Below are 14,194 nucleotides of genomic sequence, written 5' to 3'. Positions count from 1 at the left end.
CATGCAAGTCATGTGATCTTAGTTTTAACTGGATGCGCTCACATGAAGTGAACCAACTGCACAGAGCTACAGGGAGGCTATTATGCAAGGTGTAGAGGGCAGCTGTCAAAACAGCTGATTCTTAAACGTCTGACTTTCCTTTCCGCCTGACCAGGCCGTTACTCCTGGATTCCACTTGAGCTTCCAAGTGACACAGACAAAAAGTGTTCATCCGACACTTTTGCCCCGCAAATCAAAACGATATGAAAACAAAATGCTGGCGATGGTCTGGCCATTTCTGTGCCGCATATTTTTAACACTTGGGTGTCACAAGGGATTCAGGTTTACTGGGTTCTTTTCAATTCATCTTCTATTATCTATTTCTATTATTTTGTGCATTGCCAAAATTATTATAATTAATAAGACCACAACTAATAAAATCTTCCATTACTGAGGATCCCAACTTAAGAGACGGGGGTTCTTCAGGAAAGCAAAATGGGCTGAAAAACCTGTCCTCCATGACCCGAGAACCCACCAGTTCAAAGGACCTGGCGGTTTGCCAAGGTTTCCAGACGTCCATTTAAATTACAAAACCTACAGTTTGGCCCCAATTTGAGCAGGAGGGCACCCAGCATGGTCTGACGTTTCTGTCCAGGCTCCATCCCATCTGCTGAGAGGGGGGGGGGGCGACACTCTTGATTTCCTACCAGTAAGGTCACTGAGGAGCCTCTTCAGACCACAGAACTCTAAACAGTTGGTTGCTATGTGTAGTATATTAACCACTTTTAATCTGGCGTGCCATTATAGGCATTTTAAAAAGCAACCTAATCTACAAGCTAGGGTAAAAGTTAACAATATAATATCATATATATATATACATATATATATATATATATAGAGAGAGGACTTAAGTGGTTACGTACTGTGGATGACTGGAGGAGGAGCCTATATCCTGTTTGTATGGCGGGAGGCAGAGAGATTTATGAGCAGACTCCATGAATAGAACTCTATCCTCTGCATGGCAACAAGTGGCAGTTAAGTTTGCTTTTTGATTGCGTCCTTGTGTTACACTCAAAACTAATCAGCGGTTAATTTAACTCTGAAAGGGCACAAATGGAACCAAATGCACCCGTGTTTCCATTTGTGCCCACCTGCTCAAATTGGGGCCAAACAGTAGGTTATGTAATCTTAACAGACCTCTTGAAATCTTGACCGGTCGCCAGGGCTTCCTCAGGGTTTTCAGGTCATGGAGGTAAAAGGCACTCGTTTTTCACCCATTTTGCCTTCCTGAAATTAACCTTGATCTCCAAGATGGGTCCTCTTCACAGTTGTCTGTCTTCACTTGAATTAGATTTATTGAGCAACGTTTCGGTCGGTCAGACCTTCATCAGGCATCCAATGAATTTCCAAAACGTTTCCAGAATATTTAACCCAATTTCAAGGCCTATATAGCAATCATTCCGCACAATAATGAGTCTCTTACTCCTACTGTATGTGCAATGCCCAAACACAGGCAGTGTAGAAACAATAAAGCATAGAATATAGAATGCTATAATTCTATTCCAAATTTTGTACCAAATGTTTTGCTACACCACCGTCCTATACTAGGGCATAGGATCATGCTGTCATGTACAGTACTGGTACATATTAGGCTGCAATCACGCTACCCGTTTGGCGAATAACGACTTATGTTACATATTTCGTGTAATGTTATACATGTTTTGGAAAAGATTTTTATTACCGTAATAAAATCAATAGCCAAAAACAATGCATGGCGAACTATATTTCCAGGACCCTTGTGAATTCCAAACCTTTTCCAGGACAGGACTGGAAAAAGATTTTTCTAATTTCAAAATATTTCCAGTAATTTCATGACCGTAGGAATCCTGCCTCTTGCTACTAGAACTAATTAGTGCATTGGAGTCATTGTGTTTGTCTGTCCAATGTGTGTGATGTGACTGTATGTGTTGGGTCCTCCTCACCTGATGGCCCCGGGTGGCTGTGAGAGAGTGGTCAGGAGTTCCCAGGAGGCGGGGCACCAGACGGTAACCACCTCCTGAAAGCTGACGGCCAATAGGGAGCCGTCAGCCGAGAAGCAGCAGCGCTCGGGGATCAAGCCGTGATAGGCACCCACGAAATCACACGACCAAGAGGGCCCTTCATCTGCACAGCCCACATGAAGAGAAAGGCAGGATTGAGAGAGATGGGTGGGGGGGGGGGGGGGGGCATGGAGGGGAAGAAAGAATGAGAGAGAACGAGAGAGAGAGACAGAGAGGGGGAATGAGAAAGCAATCGAGAGACAGAGAATAAAAAAGTATTCAATTGGTGGGAAAAGCTGTCTCATGAAAACCGTTGGAACAAAAGCAATCTTTATGTTGTACAACTATATGTCAGTGTTTGATTCCCCCTGGGGCTATCCAGACAAAACAGTCTAGTCACATAAACATGGGGAAACATATAGTTTTGTGGAGCTGGCAAGAAAATGCATGTAAACATAGACCGCACTGGTGGTGATTAATAATGTATAGCAGCACTAAGATGTTTGTTCTATGGTGATGGCAAGATGATGACCAAATATGTCGTCATCCCATTTGATTCAACATCTCTATTATGCGTATAGAACAGGGAATGAACATAAACACTCCCAATTAACACTTTGTACACTCTCAGAGTGTATGAAATAAATATTGTATATGAGCACAAGCAACCAGATCCATTCCAGACGCAATGACTCAAACACCATCTAGAGGCCAACAGCTGAGGGAGGATAGAACCGGGCTAGATGGCCTACCCTCAGAGTCTGCAGGCTCGACCAGCTGCCAGACTTTGAAGTGTCCGTCCCGGCTGGTGGTGACCAGTGTGGTGGAGGTCTGGGTGTCTGTGGTACAGCAGAAGCACATGGATGTAATCCTGGCTTCATGGGGGGCTGTGATGGTGGTGTTCAGCACAAAACTGTAAGAGAATGGGGAATTATGGACTTTTGCTGTGTAGCATCCTATTTAAACAAATCCTGTGTATTTGCAGACATGGAGCTGCAACTCCTTCAGTGCCACCTAGTGGTCACCAGTTTAGGCTCTGAGTGCCAGATCTCCCATTATAAAAAAAGAGGGCGTTTTTAAAAAAAATTAAAAAAAAAATTGTATTGTATTGTCTATACGGGCATGGCATCCAGTGCATAGCGTATTTAGATACGGGATGACGTCCCTGGCACTTAAACAGTTAAATTCAGATTATGATTTTCTTTCCTACAAAACATTGGCTCTCCCTAGATGCTGCAGTTTACAATTAAAATTCTGTCAAGTCCCCCGTTCTCAATGTCCACCTAGCATGGCCACCAGGAACATATAACAATAATAATAATAATAATAATTTAGAATGTAAATGTAGTAGTCCTGGTCTCTAAACTGCCTCGCCCTGGCCAGCCGGGGTAACAAAAATCGTGGGATTAAAAATAAAAAGAATATAGAATGTAAATATACCTCTGAGTTTGCTCGTCGTACGACCAGAGTTTCAGACTCATCTCCAGCTCTGAGTCTTTCTGCGTCCTCTCCTCCAACGTTGCCAACCAGTCGCCACGGGTATCGAACGCTGCCTTTACCACCTCAAACTGCCGAAGACCAGCCTGGTGGATGTACTCCTGCTGCACGATGTCCAACTATAGAGGAACACAGCACAACAGTCTACTTCTACAAAATGACTCTGAGCTTTTTAGCATTTTAGTTTGGTCTTCAATTATTCTTTTCTTTTTGGGGGGGGGGGGGGGGAGTAAGTATAAAACCAATGTTTCGGCCGTTAAGCCTTGTTCTTTTCAAAACAGAACGAATGCCACACAAAGTTCACTTGAGGATATATATATATATTTTTTTTTCACTTAATTTTTATTGAAGGAAAATTTAAAGTAATTGAATAGCAAAGTGCAGATAGGAAGCGGAGCGTATTATACGACTAATTAAATGCAGTCTTCAAACAATCTTATGTTTGAACTTTCAAACCTACAAACCTACATACCACATGACGTGTGAAATGACTGACATTTCCAGGTACTGAAAACTCTGCACACTTGTGAAACCGGCACGTGCCATCAATAAAGGCTTCCACCCGTAAGCACCTAGTAGGTTTACAAGTTGTAAAGTATGCATATACAGTAGTATGATGAAAGTCTAGACACGTTCTAGCTCATTCCACATGCTGCTCTGAAGTGCAGCGGGACATTCACCTGCCACATTACATGATCTAAGTTATGTACGTAGTCTTACTCTTAACTGCCATTATGTGTATTTTTTCATGCCAAGGAATCTGCAATCATGCAGCCGATTTTCATTATATGGGCAAGTTTAAAAAAGCAGATCTACAAGCTCCCAACATCCGGCGACACATTGGGAGCTTGTATATCCCTATTTGAATAGGGTTTAATTGTTTAAATAAAATTAAGATGGTGGTTTCAAATGTTATTGGTTACTTGTGTTTATGCTCCAAAGGTAATAAGACAATCTAGGCAGCGTAGAATATTGGATTAAATAGCAGGGAACACGGGTTACGCAGTAGAACTGTTAACTCTGGGGAAGCCCGGGATCAAACCTGCCGCCACTCACTGCTGTGAATTTGTACAGTTTCTGTACTTGATGAATATAGTGAATTATTCTATTGCAATATACTGCTTACATTGTACAGCTGCTTGTCTCTCTGGAGGGAGTAGAACTGCAGGTGTCCTGGTTTGCCGTTGAGCACCAGGGCTTTGCTCCGTGGGTCCATTATCAGCTCTGTCCTCACACACTCGCCTGGAAGAACAGGGGTTCCAGTTGTTGTTTATTGTAAACACATAACTCATCGAGAACTGAGACCAGCTTCTACAAAATGTCTTCTAAATTATGACAGTTTTCTGAAAAACCTACAGTCAGCATGTCAGTGGTTCTCAAACTATTTCATATCAAGGACCACCAACAATTATATATATGTATTTGGCCGCCGACCCAGTCTGAAAATGTTGTTCCAGGGACTCCCCCCCCCCCCCCCCCCCCCCCCCCCACACACACACACACTCCCCCCAGAAGCAAATATATGAGTTAAAAATGTTCGTTGTGAACGAATATTATAATCAATATATATTCAAAGATGGACAGATAGACCAATAGACAGCACAAACATGCAGCACTTTCAAACAAGCAAATGGCTTGACTATGCTGAGAAGCTACAGTACATAGTACATACAGTAGTAGATCTCCAGGAATTGTAGATTCAAAGATTATTTATGGTTCCATGCAGACAGTATTTAGTAGTACAGTAGTACAGTATTTTTTTATGTAAAGAGAACAGCTGTTGAACGTCGAGTCGAGTCTCACCTTTGACCAGGCCTTGAATGACAGCAGACACTTTGATGGCATTCTGAATGACGGTGATTTCTGGAAGGAGGAAAATAGGAGAGTCAGGTAAAAAAGGGTATTTATTAAATATAGTAATATATAATATAATTATAATTAAATATTCAAATATTCTTTGACACAATCAAATTATGTTGATTCACAAGGAGCCTTGGTTTGGGCTTAGTTCCAGGCATCTTAAAATAATCTATATGAATATTTTCGGAAATCTCTATGAGAATGATGGTTTTCTATCTGTGGTTCCACTGCAATTCCCTATTTTAGTTATTTGTCATACAACAGATAATATAGGCCAGGGTTTAAATGGTTAATAATGAGCACCTTCACACCAGTTGAACTATTCAAGTGACCACATGCAGTGCCCTCTGGTGGACACTTTTGCAGACAGTGTGACACAGCCACATTCCAACAGTTAGCTCAACAAAATAAATACAGATTCAAGGAGAAGTCGCTGCCGAATTCTCCCACACTCACATTGGGTGTACTTGTTTGAAGACTGGTGCACTTTTATAATGCATTAACTGTTGCAACTGGCCCCCCCCTCTTCACTTAATGCATTTATATCCGAATACTGATATTGATTTCAGCAGTTACAATTTCCAAACACCAGGGGCAGCCTTAAGGGATCTGGAGGCCCGTTTCAAGACCAAATAATAAATATGAGGTCCCATATCCTCACAACCATTCATCAGTTGAAACTGATGAAACATAGCAAAGGCCAAACACGCAAACATAACCTGCTTTAATTACTTCAGTATAATTGTATTTTTTTATGTCCAATGTATTTGTATTTAAGTTCATAAAGTTAACATAAGTATAACTAAATTCAGGATTCCTTACTGTTGTCTTCGTGTGAGGTGCAGAAGAGTGATCCGTCTGGTGAGACGGCGATGTGTGTGATGGGAGCACCCAGGCGGGGCAGGAAGTCCTTCTGGTTGTCCTGGCCGTAGCGCCACTGGACCAGCACTGACTCGATGCCTCCGCTCAGCAGGTTAGTACCTGGCAGAAGACAGAAAAACAACAGAGGACCGGGGTTAAGCAGGGTAGGAAAACATTCTTCCACAGTGGCTGGTTGATTTGAATGCATTTAGACCTGAGGCTGATTCTAAATAATATTCAGGAGTTGTAGTTCCAGGTCAGGACCCCCAGAATAATATGCATTTAGCCATCGAGTCGCTGACCCACATCTAAAAATGTTTTGTTCCACGGACCCTGCAGAAGCAAGAATTTAGTTAAAAACATTTGCTATGAAAGAATATACTCAAAGATTTACATTTAAATTTACATTTTGACAATAAAATAACAAATAAAAAAATAGTCAATGTACAAGCTCATAGAGGAGCACTGTGCGCGCTATGAGCTTGTAGATCTGCTATTTTTCAATAGTTAAACTGGAAAATAATGGTTAAAGTGGTTAAAAGCTAAGGTGACTCAGTTCCCGTTTTGAATGGGTTCTTTTGGTGAGATCATTTCAATGACTTGCTTGTCGTTTTTTGTACAATTCCGTATAGTTATAACGCCACCAAATTCACACCAGTAGTTTCAAGCGAATGTTCAGAGCACAGACTGCAGACATTTGCTAAATGCAATAAAATAGCCATTAGTGCAGGAGCCAACACTGATATTTTCATGAATTGGTACCACTTATGGTGACCGTAACATTTTTGAGTGGTGCAACCACTCCCACAACCAGCAATGTCCGTGTACCTGTTTGTTTGTGTACCTGTGTGAGCACGAGTGGTGTGCGCATGCGTGAAATTGGAACGAGAGAAGTATGTGACATGGCTGCCACCTGCTGGACGCAAATCCAACTTCTGACTGTCTAGGTTCGCTAAAGAAGTAAAGGCCGAGCCAAAATAATAATGAAAAAATAGTTCTCAGCGACGCGGATTGATATCCATAATAAAGCTAATCTGACGGAGCAGAGAGAGAGAGAGAGAGAGGAGGGGGGAGAGAGGAGAGTTGCACCACTCGGTTCACACAGGTGTGATTTTATATTCCTACATGTCTCGGCCGGCCACTTTTCACCATAGAGACAATGCATGTAACCATACCGCATTTTCAGAACATGGCAGCAAAATACAGCTGCTGCTGTGAATTCAGCACAAAGCAGAGTCATGTGTACCTTCTGGACTGAAGCGTAGTGCTTTGACAGCACTGTGGTGCCAATGGAGGGTAGAGTATGTGTACTCTTTGCGATGGTTAAAGTTTCTCCTGGAGGAGAGGTACAGGGAGATACATTTAAATCACACATATAACACACTATATACGCCTACAAGAGGAAATTATGAAGTTACAATTAAAAAGACAACTCATAAAATGCTTTAACAATAAATGCTGTAAAACCAAAATCTCCTTTTGGAACAATAAACGTTCTAATTTCACTCACCACAGGCGGATCTTGCCATCCTCATGTCCAGTAGCAATGCAGTCATCTTTAGGATGACAAGAGACACATGTAAATGTGTTCTTGGCTCCCTTCTTGGAATTTGCACTTAGGGGAAAACTATTGGCAAGAAAAGACATAATAAAGACATAAGGCTAAGAAGGATATGGCACCCTATATTGAGACTGGATCATGTGATCCAATCTCAATGTTCCCATCTATAAGCTATTCTTGACATAACAGGCATTAATGGGGGAGATGTGGTAAATTTGGTAATGTATTCTTTTTTTTTACCGTAATTTTTTATCCCATGATTTTGCAACCCATTTTTTCACCCAGTGTCAATTCTCTAATGTAATCCTGGGCGCTAGACTTGGGGAGTGGGGAGAGCAACGGACTGACCTCATGTGTCCTTGTATGCATGACGAGTCCTAGCTGCTTCTTTTCACCTGACAGGGAGAAGTTTCCCCGGTTGGACGTAGCATGTGGAAGGAACACGTTATTCCAACCAGTTATTTTCCTCTCCATCAGGCGCCGGCCAGGGGGAGGCAGTATAGAGCGTTGCAGTCCCGCCCCCTTTCATGACGACGCCAGGCCCTAGGACAAATAAAGAGGATAGTGCACGGAGGCGCGGCATAGGCTCCTGCGGGAGGTTTGCACATGCTCAGTGTAAACAGGAACTGCGATGATGGAGTGTTCCAGCAGAGATGCTAGATAGAAAGCTCATAACTTGTGATGTAAATAATGAGATCCAGAACAGTTGAGAATTAAACAGCAGCCACCCTTCCCTTTTCAAATGTTTTGTATCATCCACAGCACTTGAATGAACAGTATCCATGTTCCTTTGTCATTTCAAAAAAATTAAAGTTTGACACATGTACTAAAGAACATGGAAAATCCACAAAAGAAAATATACAAAAACATTAACATTTAGTGAATGTACTTGTCCTTTATTTTTCAGTCTGTTATACACAACATTTTCACAGTTATGAAATTGATATACTTTTTAAAATAAAAACAAAATCAACTTTGTACTATTCTCTTTTTGTGATATCCTTTTTATTATTTCAGTTCAGTGTCAGCACCTCTGCTGGAACACTCCATCATCGCTGTTCCTGTTTACACTGAGCATGTGCAAACCTCCCGCAGGAGCCTATGCCGCGCCTCCGTGCACTATCCTCTTTATTTATTCTAGGCCAGGCCCAGGAAATGAATCCCAATGCATTTTTCCCATAGACATTTCAAAAAGTATTTATTTAAAGACCTTTTAAGCGTACGAAGCCAACTCAAGTCGTGACAAATCATCACAATAAACACAATATTTTGGACCAAACAAATAATTACAAAGAAGAAAAACAACAAAAAATAGTTTCTAGGTGAAAGTGATTTTTTGCCGTTTGTTTTTACTTTTTAATTCTTTGTTTGGCCCAAAACATTGTGTTTATTGTCATGATTTGTCACGACAAGAGTTGGCTTTGTCCGCGGCATAAACGTCTTTAAATAAATACTTTCTGAAAAGTCTATGAGGAAAATGAACGGGTATTTATTTTCCGGGTCTCTCAAGGGGGCGGGACTGCGACGCTCTATAGACCGATTCACAGAGGGGTGCCCTGGGCGCGGCCATTACTGAGGGGTAATCCATTGAGCAGGTGCTGCATAGGCCAGGTGTAGCTAATCAGTGCTGCTGCACTCAATGGTACACCTCAGTAATGGCCGCACCCAGGAAACCCTCTGTGAATCGGTCTATAGAGCTACCTACCCTAGGGCAGGGGTTCTCAATGTTTTTGGCTGGGGACCCCTGGAAATGCTTTGCATATGCACCAATACAAACTGACTTGTAGATGTGCTTTTTTTCAATAGCTAAAGTATAACATAATGCTTTAAAACACCAAAAGGGGTTCCGCCCAAAATGGGTTAATAGAGAAAATATATCATAAATGAATACTGAAACCAGATATAATCATTAAGGAAAGTTTATGCATGCACCATGTACTATGTAAACTCTTAATTTCCATTTTCCAGCCATTCAGTTGCAAAATAATAATAATATTTGGGGACCCCCCAAAAAGAATTGCATGAGTTGAGAACCACTGCCCTAGTGGACATTAGGGAGAACATGCAAACTCCACACGGAAAAACCCTTTTGTCAACCCCATGTAATGTAATTTTTACGAGTGTAATTGGATGATTTCTCTACAGTGAGGATCAACATAATTTTGAGATTGTGCGTCCCCGGAAAAGTACTATTCAGCAGTCAGTAATTTAATAGATACACATGGCACAGTCTTCACAGATGGACAAGTTTTTGTATTGACTGTGTATCGTCTTTACACAGACCCTCTTCTAGACATCTCGGGCTGTATTTTGCGTGTCTTAAGTACCAGGTCGTATTACTTACCTTAAGACCTGGTCAATGCTCTTTGGCCACTCAGAATAGCCAAATGGCATTGATCACGCCTCCATGTCTTAAGTTAAGTAATAAGACCTGGTACTTAAGACACGCAAAATACAGCCCCTCGCCTCTTACAGAGACACGCCTAAAACATTTTGTCTAGTCATTCAAACTTACACTTTGAGGTTTTTTAGCATTAACTGACTGTGATGCGTCTATCCGAGAGTCAATTCAACTGAGGGTACAATTACTCACCTATAAGGCTTCTGCTTCTTGAAGAAGTACACCTGTAGTTGCAAGCCTTTAGCTGAAGCAATATATGCACCCTGCAAAGATGACAGGTTTGTAAACCACTGACTTAATGTAGTGTACTTCTTTTTTTTTTAATGTCTTTTCAAGCATGTGTCCATCACATTTTAAAACAATGAATTAATGCATGTTATTTCAGAGCAGTCAGTGGTGTACACACCTCTCTGCCAATGGCAACAGCTGCCGGGTCAGAGCTGACATCACTGAGCACTGCAGACATCTCTTTGGCATCCACTACCTGCTCTCCACTCAGAGGTAGATTAATGGCCACCAGCTGGAACATCTCTGCAAGGAATGATGGGATAAGATTTGATGTTTTGCAAAAATGTACAGTACATTGTGTACGTTGACCATAAAGTGCAAAGCGTTAAAGTGCTATGCAATAAAGTGCACGTTAAAGTGCATGCGCAATTGCACGAGACCAATAAAATGCTCATAAGGTTATCTCCTTGACCTCCCCACAGCAGCATTCAATGTGCAAATAGAGACAGGGACAAAGGAACATTTGTGCCCGTTTTTAGGACAAAATAGCCGATTTTCTAGTCTACATATGACGTAAATTCTCCATTCATTGTCACTCAATGGCATTTAATGTTTGTGTTAGGACAGAAATCTACATTATAGCTGAATATAGGAGGGGCTAGTGCCCCTCAAAAAGTGAAAGTCCTACTTTGACTGGAGGTAAATGGGGCGTGTGTGTGCAACTGTGCAAATATCCTGGTGCTGGGGGTGACGCAGGCGTTGAATAGCAACCGGACCAATGTTAAACCGCTTCAGTTTATTGTATGAATATATACGTAGCTCATAGCTGGCAAAAAAATAAATAATAATATTCACCTAAACCAGACCAGAACTCCCACGGAACTCAAGCAATCAATGAATACCTTTGCAACCGTTATATAATGACAACAGTTTTGCCATTTAAGTCCAAAAATCTGAACTAACCTTAAAGCCCAAGCCAATATGCTATTATTTGTAGAATATAAACGTATAATAGCGAGAATAGACAATCTACAAGATCACAATTCACAACACGTTGAATTGTGAATGCATTTTGAACATGGAGATATGCTATTTTTATATAATTTATAAAATATACAATATATATATGGACGCCAGGATAATAATAATAATATCTGGGACTTATATAGAGCTTTTCTAATACCCAAAGACGCTTTAGGACAAAAGGACGAAAGTGTCTATTTCTGTGTGTTCTTAATACATAACATGTATTCAATGTAATTGAGAGGGTCGGTCAAACTTACCAACTCTTTTGTCGTTTGCCATTGGAATGACAGCGAAAACAACCCCAGCATGCTTTGCAGAGGCATTGATGGAGTAGACTGGGTATCCAATGACAAATGTCTGGAAAAGATCAACATAACTGTCTGTCACTGTCCGTGGAGAAAATATATTTCATGAACAGAAATGGATAATGAAGCCAGTGGGCAGTAATTTGAGAGATAATAAATTAATGCATACCTTGATAAGGATACCATCAGTGAAGTCCCACAGCCTGACAGTGCCATCTACTGACGAAGTGTATGCCTGCAAAGACCAATCGTGGAGAAAAGAAAAAATGTTTCCAATATATTACAATAATATATATTATTATATATCAACATCTACACTCTTATGTTGATTCAGTCGCTCCATTACGCCAACAGGGGTTAGGGGGACCAGTCAGTACATTTTGAGGTAATGAGGGACTATAATTACTAGTTTATTGTTATAAGAACAACCCTAAATCTCAATCCAAGATGACACCATCTATCATGAGGATTTGACGAACCTGAAGGTGGTTAGAAGGGTTGAGGACAATGCCTGTCACCATGTCTCTGTGGCCCTGCAGATCATGGATGGACTCTTCTGTCTGTGTGCTGAACACCTTCACACACTCCCCTGAGGGAACCAGTAGGAAGCTTGACACAAAATGAGCAGAAGTCATCTGTCAGTTAATTGTCAAATGCACAGATTTGATTCATGATTTAGTTTTGACTTTTGAATCTTGAGGTCATGTATGAATGTTCTTATTAACTTGATGGGTAGTGGCCTAGTGGGTACTGCACAGCAAGTTAGCTAGAACTTAACCCAATGACAGAATAATGTTTAAGAATGACTATTCAGTTAAGTTCAGTCCTCTCCACTGTATATCTCCCAAGACCCTACTACAGTGGACAGTGGTAGAATTCTGGTTTATTAACCAGGCTAGTAGAATTATTATTATTATTATATCTAATCTAACAACACAAATGTTGTATATATGGGTCCCCCTGTGGCACAAAACCTTTTCAAACGGAGTTAGGGGTCCCTCCCTGACCTGAAAATATTTGAGAACCATTAGTAAACAACATCCACACACACACACACACACACACACACACACACACACACACACACACACACACACACACACACACACACACACACACACACACACACACACACACACACACACACACACACACACACACACACACACACACACACACACACACACACACACACACACACACACACACACACACACACACACACACACACAAATTAGCGGCTAACTGCTAGCTTCGGCACACATACTCACATAGTAGCTCATGTAACTTTGAAACAGGCATACCGGCCGTTTCTGCGTTGTTGACCCAACTCTGCTCAACACGACACACACATACCTGGAATCATTGGTGATGACAGGCTCCCTATAGTTGATTTTGCTGCCGCCTCGGTGAACCACGCGGATCTCGCCGTGTTCCACCATTTTTCCACAATATCAACTACAACCCTTCACCCCTGACCCCAGCTCTGTGTTGTTGTTGCTGCCTGCAATCTGTGTGACGCTATGGTGTGATGTCGCCCCCTGGTGTTTAAAAATGGAATTCAATACGACGCTCCCCTGTTTGATACGGTTTGATACAACTTACACTGTCTACAATACATTATATTATACATAGGGTCATTATGGAGACATTTGACTTTTTATCGCACATGTGCAAAGGAATAGATGTATATATTCTGTATCTATTCTATATACATCCACACAGTTGCCGCTATTTTATTTATTTGTGTAGGTAGCCTATATTTGCTTGCAGACCTGATACTATGGAGTTACATAAAAGCAATCAAGCGCACATAGTATTTCATCACCATCAGAGAGAAAACAGTTTTCTCAATAAAGAAAATAATTTGTGTCACAATCAAAAACAAATGAATTATTAATCAATTTATAAATAAAATACTTATACAATAAAATAAAATAACATTATTACTTATTGTCAATGTTCACATTTAATTGTTCGGTGTCACACCGGTGACAGCTATTGTCTGACTGGTGGACCGCCTATTTTACCACTTTAACCCTATATAGCCTATGCTTTAACCAGACACAGGCAGTCAGGCACTGCACGCAGGATCTAAAACGAAAGTTAAACGGGGAAATACAAGCTTGCACATGGTTCATGAACTTCATGCGGTCCACTCACGGTGCTAGCTCTTCTCCTCCGAACAGCAGCATACACGGTGCCAGGTGTGTATGACATGAAATACTTTAAGTATTAATTTGTGTTTGCGTATGTAGACGGTAGACCTATAGTAGCCTAGGCCTATCAAATGGTCTGATGATGAATCACTTATGGGAAGAATTATTTGAACGATTTATTTATTATAATTCACACAAAATATAGTGTTGTTTAACATGAATAACCATCTTTCATCTGTTGACTGTTGGTCTTGACCAATTAATCCATGTAACTAACT

At 41.1% G+C, this 14,194-nt stretch overlaps 1 protein-coding gene across 1 annotated transcript in view; it reads right to left on the bottom strand.

Moving 5' to 3' along the window:
• wdr75 (WD repeat domain 75) overlaps nucleotides 1-13,250 on the bottom strand; it is a 17,099-nt gene extending 3,849 nt beyond the window's left edge. The window contains exons 1-15 of the mRNA XM_083776751.1: nucleotides 13,114-13,250; nucleotides 12,237-12,366; nucleotides 11,927-11,992; nucleotides 11,710-11,809; nucleotides 10,605-10,729; nucleotides 10,391-10,461; nucleotides 7,747-7,863; nucleotides 7,483-7,571; nucleotides 6,198-6,356; nucleotides 5,319-5,378; nucleotides 4,642-4,757; nucleotides 3,459-3,634; nucleotides 2,771-2,931; nucleotides 1,962-2,142; nucleotides 431-527 (exon numbers count right to left, since the gene is read on the bottom strand). Of these exons, the coding sequence (XP_083632877.1) occupies nucleotides 431-527; nucleotides 1,962-2,142; nucleotides 2,771-2,931; nucleotides 3,459-3,634; nucleotides 4,642-4,757; nucleotides 5,319-5,378; nucleotides 6,198-6,356; nucleotides 7,483-7,571; nucleotides 7,747-7,863; nucleotides 10,391-10,461; nucleotides 10,605-10,729; nucleotides 11,710-11,809; nucleotides 11,927-11,992; nucleotides 12,237-12,366; nucleotides 13,114-13,199 (1,734 nt within the window). The 5' untranslated portion in view covers nucleotides 13,200-13,250. The remainder of the gene's footprint in view (nucleotides 1-430; nucleotides 528-1,961; nucleotides 2,143-2,770; nucleotides 2,932-3,458; nucleotides 3,635-4,641; nucleotides 4,758-5,318; nucleotides 5,379-6,197; nucleotides 6,357-7,482; nucleotides 7,572-7,746; nucleotides 7,864-10,390; nucleotides 10,462-10,604; nucleotides 10,730-11,709; nucleotides 11,810-11,926; nucleotides 11,993-12,236; nucleotides 12,367-13,113) is intronic.
• Between the last annotated feature and the right edge of the window lie 944 nt (nucleotides 13,251-14,194).

Source organism: Protomyctophum parallelum (genome assembly GCF_964188405.1).
Source record: "Protomyctophum parallelum genome assembly, chromosome: 11".
Taxonomy (NCBI): domain Eukaryota; kingdom Metazoa; phylum Chordata; class Actinopteri; order Myctophiformes; family Myctophidae; genus Protomyctophum; species Protomyctophum parallelum.
Note: the sequence above shows the minus strand (reverse complement) of the source record. Positions and strands in the feature narration are given on the sequence as shown.